Below are 14,257 nucleotides of genomic sequence, written 5' to 3'. Positions count from 1 at the left end.
GGACCTGACATGAGGACCAAATACAGCCTCAAATATACTGTGTGTGAACCCAGCCTGACTGCGCAAAAGTGTCTGTAACATGTATGTGTTTTTGCAATGTGTGTGTGTAATATCCATATAGGTGTGTAAGAAATATGTCTTTGTAAATGTATGCATATGCTGTGTGTGCGTATATATGAAATATTTGTATATGGCTTGGTTCACGTTTGTGGTTTTTTTTTTTTTTTTTTTTGAGCAGAAGAATGAAAAAAAAAATTAAGATGCTGCAAAATGGCCCCATACGCACCTGTACAGAATTATACAGACCCTATTGACATAAATTGGGCCCATTTGGTTTCTGCAGGGTGTAATTTGAACAGATAAAGGCCCTATTACACAGAGTGATAATCTGCTGAATCAGGACCATTTGGCAGACTATTGCTCCGTGTATGGGGTCGTTTACACAGACAGATTATCTGACAGATTTTTTAAGCCAAAGCCAGGAACAGACTATAACCAGGGAACAGGTCATAAAGGAAAGACTGAGATTTCTCCTCTTCTCACATCCATTCCTGACGTTGCCTTCAGAAATCAGTCAGATAAATCTCTCCGTGTAAACGCACCCTATAGGGGAATCCTATAGGCACACTATCATCGGCTGATTCTGACCTTATCTCCCATCCAGTGACTGGCTCCGTACATTTACGAAAAGATACGTTGTGTGAACATAGCCTGACATTGCAGGCACTATGTGGTGAAGGTGTGGTGATATTGTTTCTTGTATAATGGTAGTAGGTGATGTGGCTATAGGGTTGTTGTGCCGTGAATGTCTCTAATGTCTCTAGTTATGTATGTATGCAGTATGGGCAGTATGTTATGTATGTATACAGTATGTGCAGTATGTACGTATACAGTATGTGCAGTATGTACAGTATGTATGTATACAGTATGTGCAGTATGTATGTATACAGTATGTGCAGTATGTATACAGTATGGGCAGTATGTATACAGTATGGGCAGTATGTGCAGTATGTATACAGTATGTGCAGTATGTATACAGTATGTACAGTATGTATACAGTATGGGCAGTATATACAGTATGGGCAGTATGTGCAGTATGTATACAGTATGTACAGTATGTATGTATACAGTATGTGCAGTATGTATACAGTATGGGCAATATGTATGTATACAGTATGGGCAGTATGTGCAGTATGTATACAGTATGTGCAGTATGTATACAGTATGTACAGTATGTATACAGTATGGGCAGTATATACAGTATGGGCAGTATGTGCAGTATGTATACAGTATGTACAGTATGTATGTATACAGTATGTGCAGTATGTATACAGTATGTGCAGTATGTATACAGTATGGGCAGTATGTGCAGTATGTATACAGTATGGGCAGTATGTGCAGTATGTATACAGTATGTGCAGTATGTATACAGTATGGGCAGTATGTGCAGTATGTATACAGTATGGGCAGTATGTGCAGTATGTATACAGTATGTACAGTATGTATACAGTATGTGCAGTATGTATACAGTATGGGCAGTATGTATACAGTATGTGCAGTATGTATACAGTATGTGCAGTATGTATACAGTATGTACAGTATGTATACAGTATGGGCAGTATGTGCAGTATGTATACAGTATGGGCAGTATGTATACAGTATGGGCAGTATGTACAGTATGTATACAGTATGTGCAGTATGTATACAGTATGGGCAATATGTATGTATACAGTATGTACAGTATGTATACAGTATGGGCAGTATGTGCAGTATGTATACAGTATGGGCAGTATGTATACAGTATGGGCAGTATGTACAGTATGTATACAGTATGTGCAGTATGTATGCAGTATGGGCAGTATGTGCAGTATGTATACAGTATGTGCAGTATGTATGTATACAGTATGGGCAATATGTATGTATACAGTATGTGCAGTATGTATACAGTATGGGCAGTATGTATACAGTATGGGCAGTATGGGCAGTATGTGCAGTATGTATACAGTATGTGCAGTATGTATACAGTATGGGCAATATGTATACAGTATGGGCAGTATGTATGTATACAGTATGTGCAGTATGTATGTATACAGTATGTGCAGTATGTATACAGTATGTGCAGTATGTATACAGTATGGGCAATATGTATACAGTATGGGCAGTATGTATGTATACAGTATGTGCAGTATGTATACAGTATGTATGTATGTATACAGTATGTGCAGTATGTATACAGTATGGGCAATATGTATACAGTATGTGCAGTATGTATACAGTATGGGCAGTATGTATACAGTATGGGCAGTATGTATACAGTATGTGCAGTATGTATGTATACAGTATGTGCAGTATGTATGTATACAGTATGTGCAGTATGTATACAGTATGGGCAGTATGTATACAGTATGGGCAGTATGTATGTATCGGCACTTACTGAATACATTCACTGGACTCACTCAGTACCTTCAGTGGGCGTCAGGGTAAGCAGTGATGCTACATGAATTGTTCCTTCCTCAGTACTTACCATGAGTGGCCTCACTGCTCACATCCTACAGGAGCAGGGACATCTGCCTTTCGATTTCTGCTCCTGTACAAATCCAAATCGGATCCATTTGCTCATCTTTAGTCCCAAGTAGACTATATGAGACTTGTATCAGCCCAGGCATCTCAAAAGAAAGTTTCTAGAATTAATGAAAGTTGGACTAGTCCGATGTCCCCGGAAGTAAGGCCGCCACCTCTGAGGACTCACCTAATTCCCTCATGGACCTTGACAGCCGGCGCCATAGGCAGCCTGGTCCATGGGCCCCCACGTCCTCCAAACATCCCGCTGCAGTTCCACCGCACAATGCTGCCTGTCCCGCTGCACAATGCTGCACAATGCTGCCTGTCCCGCTGCACAATGCTGCCTGTCCCGCTGCACAATGCTGCACAATGCTGCCTGTCCCGCTGCACAATGCTGCCTGTCCCGCTGCACAATGCTGCACAATGCTGCCTGTCCCGCTGCACAATGCTGCCTGTCCCGCTGCACAATGCTGCCTGTCCCGTGCACAATGCTGCCTGTCCCGCTGCACAATGCTGCCTGTCCCGCTGCACAATGCTGCACAATGCTGCCTGTCCCGCTGCACAATGCTGCCTGTCCCGCTGCACAATGCTGCACAATGCTGCCTGTCCCGCTGCACAATGCTGCCTGTCCCGCTGCACAATGCTGCCTGTCCCGCTGCACAATGCTGCCTGTCCCGCTGCACAATGCTGCCTGTCCCGCTGCACAATGCTGCACAATGCTGCCTGTCCCGCTGCACAATGCTGCACAATGCTGCCTGTCCCGCTGCACAATGCTGCACAATGCTGCCTGTCCCGCTGCACAATGCTGCACAATGCTGCCTGTCCCGCTGCACAATGCTGCCTGTCCCGCTGCACAATGCTGCCTGTCCCGCTGCACAATGCTGCCTGTCCCGCTGCACAATGCTGCCTGTCCCACTGCACAATGCTGCCTGTCCTGCTGCACAATGCTGCACAATGCTGCCTGTCCCGCTGCACAATGCTGCCTGTCCCGCTGCACAATGCTGCCTGTCCCGCTGCACAATGCTGCACAATGCTGCCTGTCCCGCTGCACAATGCTGCCTGTCCCGCTGCACAATGCTGCACAATGCTGCCTGTCCCGCTGCACAATGCTGCCTGTCCCGCTGCACAATGCTGCCTGTCCCGCTGCACAATGCTGCCTGTCCCGCTGCACAATGCTGCCTGTCTCGTGCACAATGCTGCCTGTCCCGTGCACAATGCTGCCTGTCCCGCTGCACAATGCTGCCTGTCTCGTGCACAATGCTGCCTGTCCCGCTGCACAATGCTGCACAATGCTGCCTGTCCCGCTGCACAATGCTGCCTGTCCCGCTGCACAATGCTGCCTGTCCCGCTGCACAATGCTGCCTGTCCCGTGCACAATGCTGCCTGTCCCGCTGCACAATGCTGCCTGTCTCGTGCACAATGCTGCCTGTCCCGCTGCACAATGCTGCACAATGCTGCCTGTCCCGCTGCACAATGCTGCCTGTCCCGCTGCACAATGCTGCCTGTCCCGCTGCACAATGCTGCCTGTCCCGCTGCACAATGCTGCCTGTCCCGTGCACAATGCTGCCTGTCCCGCTGCACAATGCTGCCTGTCCCGCTGCACAATGCTGCCTGTCCCGTGCACAATGCTGCCTGTCCCGCTGCTGATGCCCTCTTGTATTCCCGGGAGGTCCTTGTTACTATCTGTTAAACCAGAATAATAATAATAATAAGGAAGTAACGATTTAAAGGGGTAGTTTACCACAACATTATTTCTTTCAAATAAACTGGTGCAAGAAAGTGCCCGAGATTTGTAATTTACTTCTAATTAATCTCCAGTCTTTCAAGTACCTATCAGCTGCTGTTTGCCCTGTATCTCCTGCTCTGGACAGTTCCTGACATGGACAGAGGTGGCAGAGGAGAGTACTGTCAGACAGTGGAGAATACACCACTTCCTGCAGGACATACAGAAGCTGATGAGTACTGGAAGATTTTTTATATAGAAGTAATTTACAAATCACTGGCACTTGCTGGGACCAGTTGATTTGAAAGAATTTTTTGGGGGTGAACTACCCCTTTAATTATTGCCTCTGCTATGAGGATACACGGGTTTAATTGCACCATAAAGAACATGAACCTTGAACTATGGTGTTAAATAGGTGCTGTCACTTTAAAAACCTTGTCCTAGTGTTCAGACCATAACTGATGACTAGAATGAGCTGCAAAGTGCCATCTCTACTCAGCTCCTGATGTCTATGGGACCCTGGTATGTCACATGCACAGAGAGCAGGGAGAGAAGCGCCCAGCTGTGCACTTCTCCCACACCTCTCTATGGCAGGTTACACTATAAATGACCCTCTATGACAAATGTATCCTTGGGATGTGCTGAGACTTCTCATTTCTTATATCCTCTATTCTTTATAGCCTTGAAGCTGAAGCATTTCAGTATGCAAAAGGCGTCGAACATGGAGGCGCACAGAACCAACTACTATAAAAGCAAGCATCTCATCCTCAGGAGAGGCCAAGAATTTAGAATCAAACTTCACTTCAATAGAGCCGTCCAGAAAGGAGACAAGCTGGAATTCATTGCCGCCACAGGTAGCGCTGCCTGACAAGTTCTCATGTGAACAGTTGTCTATTCATTTTCTCTACCACATGACTTCATCTCTTTATCTGCAATACTCTTCTTCATAGGCCCCGCCCCCGAGGAGTCTCACTACACACTCGCTGTCTTTCAACTCTCTGCATCTAAAAATGGCAAAAAGTGGACGGCTAAAATAGAGTCCAGCAACTCCGGGGAAGTGAACGTCGCCATACGGACTCCTTCTCATGCACCCATTGGTCTCTACAAAATGAATCTGTATGCCTACTCGAAAAACAGAAAAGGTTATTTCAAATTAGGTGATGTCATCCTATTGTTCAATCCCTGGGCTAAAGGTAAGTCAACAAAGTCTATTAATCCATTGTCTGTATCCATTCCTGGGGAGGTTATAGGGAGGGGCTCATCTACTTGTCCTAGTGGAGAGAAGCGCCAGACATACAGAGCGTCCCGACACTTTATAGATTACTACTCACTATGGGAACTATTGTTATACATGGTTATATGCCGGGCAGCAATATTGTAGGGATGGCACTTCATTTCTTCTATGGTGGTGCTGTATATATATATACACACACACATGCATAGTGCTTATACAGTGATATATATATATATATATATATATATATATATATAATATATAATGCACATACACTGGCCTGCATGGTATTACACACTTACACACACACACACATAGTTCTTATACACTGAGTGTGTGTGTGTATGTGTATATATATATATATATATATATATATATATACATATATATATATACACACACACACACACACACACACATACACTGACCTGCATGGTATTACACACTTACACACACACACATAGTTCTTATACACTGAGTGTGTGTGTGTATGTATATATATATATATATATATATATATATATATACACACACACACACACACACACACACACACACACACACACACACATACACTGACCTGCATGGTGTTACACACTTACACACACACACACACATAGTGCTTATACACTGAGTGTGTGTATGTATATATATATATATATATATATATATATACACACACACACACACACACACACATACACTGACCTGCATGGTATTACACACTTACACACACACACATAGTGCTTATACACTGAGTGTGTGTATGTGTATATATATATATACATATATATATATATATATATATATATACACACACACACATACACTGACCTGCATGGTATTACACACTTACACACACACATAGTGCTTATACAGTATATATATGTGTGTGTGTGTGTGTGTGTATATATATATATATATATATGTGTGTGTGTATATATACTGTATATAATGTACAGACACTGACCTGCATGCTATTACACACACACATGCATAGTGCTTATACACAGAGTATATATGTATATAATGTACACACACACTCAGGCATTTAAACACAATGGTAACTTTTACAGATTCACATTGTGCTTTTAGTTTTTCCCCTTGCACACGAGCCGCCTTTATGCCCATTATTTACACACAGGCACGGACACGTACAAACATTTGTTTACACCCATTGGCACACATTTACACACACACTGTACTCTGACACCCACTAACATGCTCCTACACATCTACACATGCAGGGAGTCTTTTGCACTAATATCCTGTATATTACACTACCTATACAGAGAGAGAGCAGAGGTCACAGAGGGGAAGGGGAGCGGAATAGGTAGAGATAAGGTGTCACCAGAGGGGCCATAAAAGGAGAGAGAAGAGGTCACCGGGGGGCAGTATAGTGAGAGAGAAGAGGTCACCGGGGGGCAGTATAGGGAGAGAGAAGAGGTCACCGGGGGCGGTATAGGGAGAGAGAAGAGGTCACCGGGGGGCAGTATAGGGAGAGAGAAGAGGTCACCGGGGGGCAGTATAGGGAGAGAGAAGAGGTCACCGGGGGGCAGTATAGGGAGAGAGAAGAGGGCAGCAGTTTTTATTTTTGTGTGAACCTCCATGAGGCCCCTGCATCCCACTGGTCAGTCTGGTGTGGCCCAGGCATCCCACTGGTCAGTCTGGTAAGGCCCAGGTATCCCACTGGTCAGTCTGGTAAGGCCCAGGTATCCCACTGGTCAGTCTGGTAAGGCCCAGGTATCCAACTGGTCAGTCTGGTGTGGCCCAGGTATCCCACTGGTCAGTCTGGTGTCTGGTCTGGTGTAATGTGTCAAGTAAAATTACTGTGATCCAACAGTAGCGTTTAATTGGCCATCCAAGTGCCAAAAAATGGAAATAAAAACCTAGTAAATTGGGATACACTAAAATAGACCGAAAAGCCCACCCACAAAAACATGGGCCATGTGATTCAAGAAGGCTTTACGTTGTAGTAAATAAAAGAGCGGCAACGTTTCCAACAACCTTAAGTTGGAGAAGATTGTTCCACTGTCCTGCATTTTCTTAAAAAAAAAAGTAAAATTGTGAAAATAATGGGGGAAATTTATCAAGGGCTTTGCATCTATTTTTAGGTGAATAATTGGATTTTCCCCCAATTTTTGGTCTAAGTTCTATTTATGAACCAGTTTTGAAGGCGAATATTTCTTAGATGCGACTTTTTTTTAAGCCTGTTTTTGAGTATTCACCCAAAAGTTTGCATAATCCGGGATTAGCGCCCAGTTTATCGTTTGCAACAGGTGCAGGGCTATGTCTGGCCAGTACCACCAGGCGAATATGCCTGCGCAATTATGGCTTTTTTGCGACTTTTTCTGTGACTTTTTACTTCGATACATTTACTATGGCAGTGCTACCTTTTAATGAATCAGTCACAAGATACTGGAACAAAATATAAACCAATCCTCATTAGAAGAGTCCCACACATTGGACTGCTTAGTAAATCTCCCCCAATGTGTTCAAAAACCTTGCTGAATCTGGGCCTCTGGCTTTTTTCATGACACACATATATCAACACTGGGTTAGTGATTCGTCAAGACAGAACCCATGCATTCATCTCTTGGGGTGTTTAAAGGGATAATCCGGGTAACAAAAAAATGTTCTAAAAAATCCCCCTTCCCAATACCACCCTATGTCTAATATCCATGTATATCTTGCACCCTTTCCTTGTTTTTTCTCATACTTATCCACTCTGGGGGGGGGCATTTATTAAGTCTGGTGTTTTCTGCGCCGAGCGTAAAAATGTCCCTGCAGCGCTGACAGTACGGAGATTTATCTAAAGGGCACTGCCTCTACATAAAGCCCGCGCACACCAGTGTGTGCGCTAGGAAACCTACGCCAGCTCCTTAACTTTCAGAGAGAAAATTGATAAATGAAGCAGACCCAGAGTCTGCGCCCCCCGTTACCCGCCCCCCTGGCGAAGCTGGCGTCAAATGGCCAGATGTGAATATTTATTTGTAAAACGGCCATTTGCAAATAAATTTATTTGCATATGGCCATTTTACGCCAAAAAATACAACTTTTTCCTTTGATAACTTCCCCCTGGATGTTTAAAATCCTCTACTCTGGGTTCACTCTGACCACGCTCAGCTCCCTCTTTGCCCCTCCCTTTGTGGTCTGAGGACATGTGATCTCCTCTCTGGAGGCCAGGTTAGCGGTCTATTGACTTGGTAACTCGAACCCAAGGAGACATTATCTGTGTAACGCTGGGAGTTGTGGTTCCCCTGTGCCACCACTAGCGATGACGTAAGCCGCACCAGGGAGCAGAGTCTAAGGGGCCCGCTGCAAGGCAGGATGGATTTGGCTTCTCTTGCTAGTGGTGGTGGCGAAATGCAGCAGGAGACAAGTAGGCAGATAGGCTGGAACTCAGCAGGAGACTTGGCTGAACTAGAGACAGTAGTCAGATGGCAGGAACCAGGAATGGCTGGAACCGCTTGGCAGGATACACGAGCAGGATATACAGGCAAGAGTATACAGCTAGGATACACAGGCTGGATACAGGAGAGCTGGGATTACACACTAAGGAAAGCATGCCGGGGCTCCAACACCTGTGGTGGGGCAGGGCTGCAATTTATAGGAGAGCAGCAACCAATTAAAGGCTCACTGACCCTTTAAATTATAGCAGAGCCGCGGCCGCGGATGTGACAGTCTGCATCATCTCCATGCACCTGTGCTGCTTTCGTAGACTTACATGTGTCCCTGAGCCTAGGTCTCTGTAATATGAAGCGTTATAGTTCTCTCTCTGCTTGCTGTCAGTGAATGTAGGCATATGTATGTGCTTTGTGTCACAGATCTGTATATTATAAGTGTTATAGATGTTCTTAGAGTCTGTTTTCCAAAAAGTTTTATTAGATTTTCCAATAAGCTGCTAACAAAAATACTGTAGAACTCTGGGCCACCAACATTCGCCCATGTCAACAAGAGTGTACTTATCACATAAGATACAGAAAATGAAACAACACACAAGTTAGCTCCAGTGGTGTTACTGTTAATGTGAGCTCTACATTAACAAAGGAGGGGACACTGCCCCTCGGACCACAGCCCCTTGTAGGCTGCAACCATTTCCAGCTCCAACTTCAACATGGAACTGAAATCGAGAGGGGAAGGAGGAAGAAGAAAGGAAGATGAGGGAGGAATTCAAAATAGAAGAGGGAAAAAAAAAAAAAGAAAGAAGGGAAAAAAAATAAGCAATCAAAAAAAAAGGGGGGGGGGGGAGGAGCGGAGTAATACCTTATAGTTTGCCTCCACCACAGCTGTGTTAATAGAGACCTTGGCAGTAGTCACCCCAACATCTTACCATTCTCTTGTTGAGAACGAAACCGAGATATCTGGTTCCCATTGTGACATGTGGCTTAATTTACCAGGGGGTTCAATGAGGTGAGCGTACAGTAAAGAGCGTGCTTTCCTAAAGGAGAATTAATACACAATTGTTCAAGAAAGGTAGTTACCGTAACATCTGTCAAACGCCCCTTCAAAGAGGAAAGAAAATGCATTATTTGATTATATCGAAAATTTTCAGTATAGGGTAATTTGTGTATGGTAGGAAAGAAATCTCTAGGGTGAATACCTTGTCTGTAAAAGAAGTTACCAATTCGGTAAAGACCTTTATCAGACCACCATTTAAATGCTGCCGAGCGCATGCCTGGCGCAAAATCCGGATTAGAGAACAGAGGAGCAGCCGGAGTGGTCAGAGCCCAATGCAAAGGCACGTTTAATACGATCCCATAAGGCCAAAGTAGAAGAGAGGAGCGGGCATAGGATGGTCGGTCTCTTTCACATAGGAATCCAAGGCAGTAGGTCAATTGGAGTGGACGGACAAGCATACTGTTCAATAGCCAGCCAACCCGGGCGAGCAGAGTTTCTATGCAAAGACACAATCGGTGCAAGGCGGGCAGCATAGTAATATTTAGGAAGGTTAGGAAGGCAGAGGCCTCCATTAACCCGACTAGTATAGAGCGTCCCTTGAGCCACAAGACAACGGCGAAGACCCCAAACAAAAGCCAAAATATCTTTCTGAAGCCCACACAGGAAAGAAGAGGGAACATCTATAGGAACAGTTCTAAAGAAATATAAAACCTTAGGCTGGGTTCACACTAGGTATATTTCAGTCAGTATTGTGGTCCTCATATTGCAACCAAAACCAGGAGTGGATTAAAAACACAGAAAGGATCTGTTCACACAATGATGAAATTGAGTGAATGGCCGTCATATAACAGTAGATAACGGCCATTATTTCAGTATAACAGCCGTTGTTCTAAAATAACAGCAAATATTTGCCATTATATGGCGGCCATCCTCTCAATTACACCATTGTGTGAACAGATTCTTTCTGTGTTTTTAATCCACTCCTGGTTTTGGTTGCTATGAGGACCACAATACTGACTGAAATATACGGAGTGTGAACCCAGCCTTAGGGAGTAAAGTCATTTTTACAGCCTCTATGCGCCCAAACCAAGAGAGATTAAGGGTAGACCAATGCGTCAGATCATCTTTAAGTTTCTTTCTAAGAGGTAAAAAGTTGGCTGTAAAAAGAGATGAAAGAGAAGGGGTGAGGGAGACCCCTAGATAGTTCAATTTGTCCTCCCTCCAGCGCAGGTCACAATTTAAACATATCAATTTAGCCATGGTGTGGGGAATGTTAATGTTAAGGACTTCAGATTTGTTGTGGTTAAAGGGGTATTCCCCCCAAGAGCTAAAAAAAATGAAATGCTCCCAAACCTAGCTGGCCTTACTCACCAAGTCCCTCTGAGTATTTTGAGCCATCTCCCATCTTTCTAGCTGCTGCCGTTCCTGAGTTACAACTTTTTCTAAGGCTACAAACCCACTTGGCGGGTCTGCAGCGAGTCTCCATGCTGCGTATTTGCTGCAGACCCCGGCCCTATACTTTTAATGGCAGACAAACACGCAGCAAGGATGTACATCCCTGCTGCGTGTTTGTCTGCAGCCCACCCCATTAACCCCGCCAGAGCTGATACTTTACCTGATCCCGGCTCCGGCGGTTCCCGATGTCTTCAGCAAGCCGGAGCGGGGACCAGGTGAAGTATATGCTCCAGCCAGCCGCCCACAGCCCCGGCCGCCCGATCGCCCCCCCCGCAGCCCCGGCCGCCCGATCGCCCCCCCCCCCCCCCCCCGCAGCACTGATCGCACACCCCCCCCCGCAGCACCGATCGCCCCCCCCCCCCGCAGCACTGATCGCACGCCCCCCCCCCCGCAGCACCGATCGCACCCCCGCACCCCACCCCCCCTGCAGCACCGATCGCTTGCACGCCCCCCCACAGCCCCGGCCGCGCGATCGCCCCCCGGCAGCATCGGGTGGCCGGGGCTGCAGGGGGGCGTGCGAGCGATCGGTGCTGCGGTGGGGCGTGCGATCGGGGCTGCGGGGGGGGGCGATCGGGCGGCCGGGGCTGTGGGCGGCTGGCTGGAGCATATACTTCACCTGGTCCCCGCTCCGGCTTGCTGAACACATCGGGAACCGCCGGAGCCGGGGTTAATGGGGAGGGCTGCAGACAAACTCGCAGCAGGGATGTACATCCTTGCTGCGTGTTTGTCTGCCATTAAAAGTATAGGGCCGGGATCTGCAGCGAGTCTCCCTGCAAATACGCAGCAAGGGGACTCGCTGCAGACCCGCCAAGTGGGTTTGTAGACTTGGGGTATATTCACACAAACGGTCTCGCAGCGAGATTCTCGCTGCAAGACCGGCAGGTCCTGGCAGTTCCCACAAACTATATACTCGCTGCACGGGTCCGGCGTCCTGCTCTTCCGCCCGGCCAATCAGTGAGTTGCCCAGCCGCAGCCACTGATTGGCCGGACGGGAGAGCAGGACGCCGGACCCGTGCAGCGAGGACAGGTAATGTATGCTTACAGCGGGGGAGCCGGCCGGGAGCAGAAGGGGTTAAGGGCGGCAGAATTACATACTCGCTGCGGTCGTTCAGACCGCAGCGAGTATATAGTTTGTGGGAACTGCCAGGACCTGCCGGTTCGTACCGTTCGTGTGAATATACCCTAAAACATGGTCTATATCCAAGATAGGAAACTACATTTCCCATCATGCAATGCTTCTGCCTGATGGTGGTGAAGTAGCAGAGCTGAGACAATGAAGGAGATGATGACAGTGCAGCTCTCAGTGTAGCAGAGCTGAGATGGCAGTGTCGGTGTAGCAAAGCTGAGTTGGAAGTGACGGTGTAGCAGAGCTGAGTTGGCGGTGACGGTGTAGCAGAGCTGAGTTGGCGGGGACGGTGTAGTAGAGCTGAGTTGGCGGGGACGCCGCTGTAGCAGAGCTGAGTTGGCGGGGACGCCACTGTAGCAGAGCTGAGTTGGCGGGGATGCCGTTGTAGCAGAGCTGAGTTGACGGGGACGCCGGTGTAGCAGAGCTGAGTTGACGGGGACGCCGCTGTAGCAGAGCTGAGTTGGTGGTGATGCGGGCGATTGCGAGGGGCGGAGCGTGCCGCGGGTGATCGTGGGGGGCGGAGCTAGTTGCGGCGATTGTGGGGGCGGAGCTAGTCGCGGGCGATTGCGGGGGCGGAGCTAGTGGCGGGCAATTGCGGGAGGGAAGCTTGCCGTGGGCGATCGCGCGCGGGGGGGGGGGGGGGGGGGGGGGGGCGGGGGGCGAAGCTTGCCGTGTGTGTGTGTGGGGGGGGGGGGTGCCGCGGGTGAGTGCGGAGGCTATGCTGCGGGTGAGTGAGGGATGCCACGGGTGATGGGGGGCGGTTGGTTGTGCGGCGGGGGCTGTGTGCTGCGGGTGAGTGCTGGACGGTGCGCCGGGAGGCTCTGGACACAGGGGGTGAGCTCTGGGCTGGGGGTGACCGGGTGGTTGCTGTTAGCTGCGCTGATCACTGTCTCCCTCTGTAACATCAGTGTTCTCAGTCACTACACTGTGCTGGGACTGAGGACACGTGATGCCGTCTCAGAGGGTGGGGGCCAGGAGCAGGGAGCGTGTCGGTGTGGACTGAGGTCTGATGATTCTCTGCAATCCGTGGGGGTGAATGCAGCTGGATAACAGCAAAACTGTGCAGAATCCATAATAACTTTATATTGGAAAGATGGAAAGCTACGGGTGGGCAGCGTATTAATGCAAAAATAATTTTGGGGGGAATACCCCTTTAATCCCTAGCCCTGATACCCGGGAAAACTTATCCAGCAAATTATAAACGTTCGGGAGAGAGGTCAAGGGAGAGGTGAGCATTAGAAGAATATCACCTGCAGAAAGCGCACATTTATGTTGTTCACCAATGACCTCAATACCTTTGATACTACTGTGGGACCTGACCAGGTGGGCTAGTGGTTCCATGGCTAAAACAAACAGAACAGGTGACAAAACCCTGTCTAGTCCCTCGCTCAATCACAATGGAAGGAGACAGATGACCTCTAATGTTAACCCTTGCCGTTGGACGTGCATAAAGACCCTGTAGAATCGTTAAAAAACTAGGCCCAAAACCCCATTTGTCCAAGACATAAAACAAATAATCCCAATTAAGGGAATCAAAGGCCTTATGCAGATCCAGGGGCAAACATAAGGCTTGTTTAGAAGACGTCTGAGCCCACTGCCACCGAACCAGGGATATAAGGTCCACCACTCTCCTCGTCTGGTCAGCTGCCTGCTGGTTAGGAGTAAGGCCGACCTGGTCAGGATGGATGTATTGTTCCAGAAAGGAATTTAATCGGGTGGCCATCATTTCAGTGAGAATCTTGAGGTCTACATTAAT

The 14,257-nt window shown here is 47.5% G+C and overlaps 1 protein-coding gene across 2 annotated transcripts in view; it reads left to right on the top strand.

The window, feature by feature from the left end:
* The window catches only part of LOC138772452 (protein-glutamine gamma-glutamyltransferase E-like), a 174,720-nt gene that overhangs the window by 30,928 nt on the left and 129,535 nt on the right, over positions 1-14,257 (top strand). For both annotated transcript variants that reach the window (XM_069952850.1, XM_069952848.1), the window contains exons 2-3: positions 4,966-5,139; positions 5,236-5,478. In XM_069952850.1, coding sequence (XP_069808951.1) covers positions 4,966-5,139; positions 5,236-5,478 — 417 coding nt within the window. The remainder of the gene's footprint in view (positions 1-4,965; positions 5,140-5,235; positions 5,479-14,257) is intronic.

This window comes from Dendropsophus ebraccatus, chromosome 14 (assembly GCF_027789765.1).
Source record: "Dendropsophus ebraccatus isolate aDenEbr1 chromosome 14, aDenEbr1.pat, whole genome shotgun sequence".
Taxonomy (NCBI): domain Eukaryota; kingdom Metazoa; phylum Chordata; class Amphibia; order Anura; family Hylidae; genus Dendropsophus; species Dendropsophus ebraccatus.
This window is presented reverse-complemented; position numbering and strand designations above follow the sequence as displayed.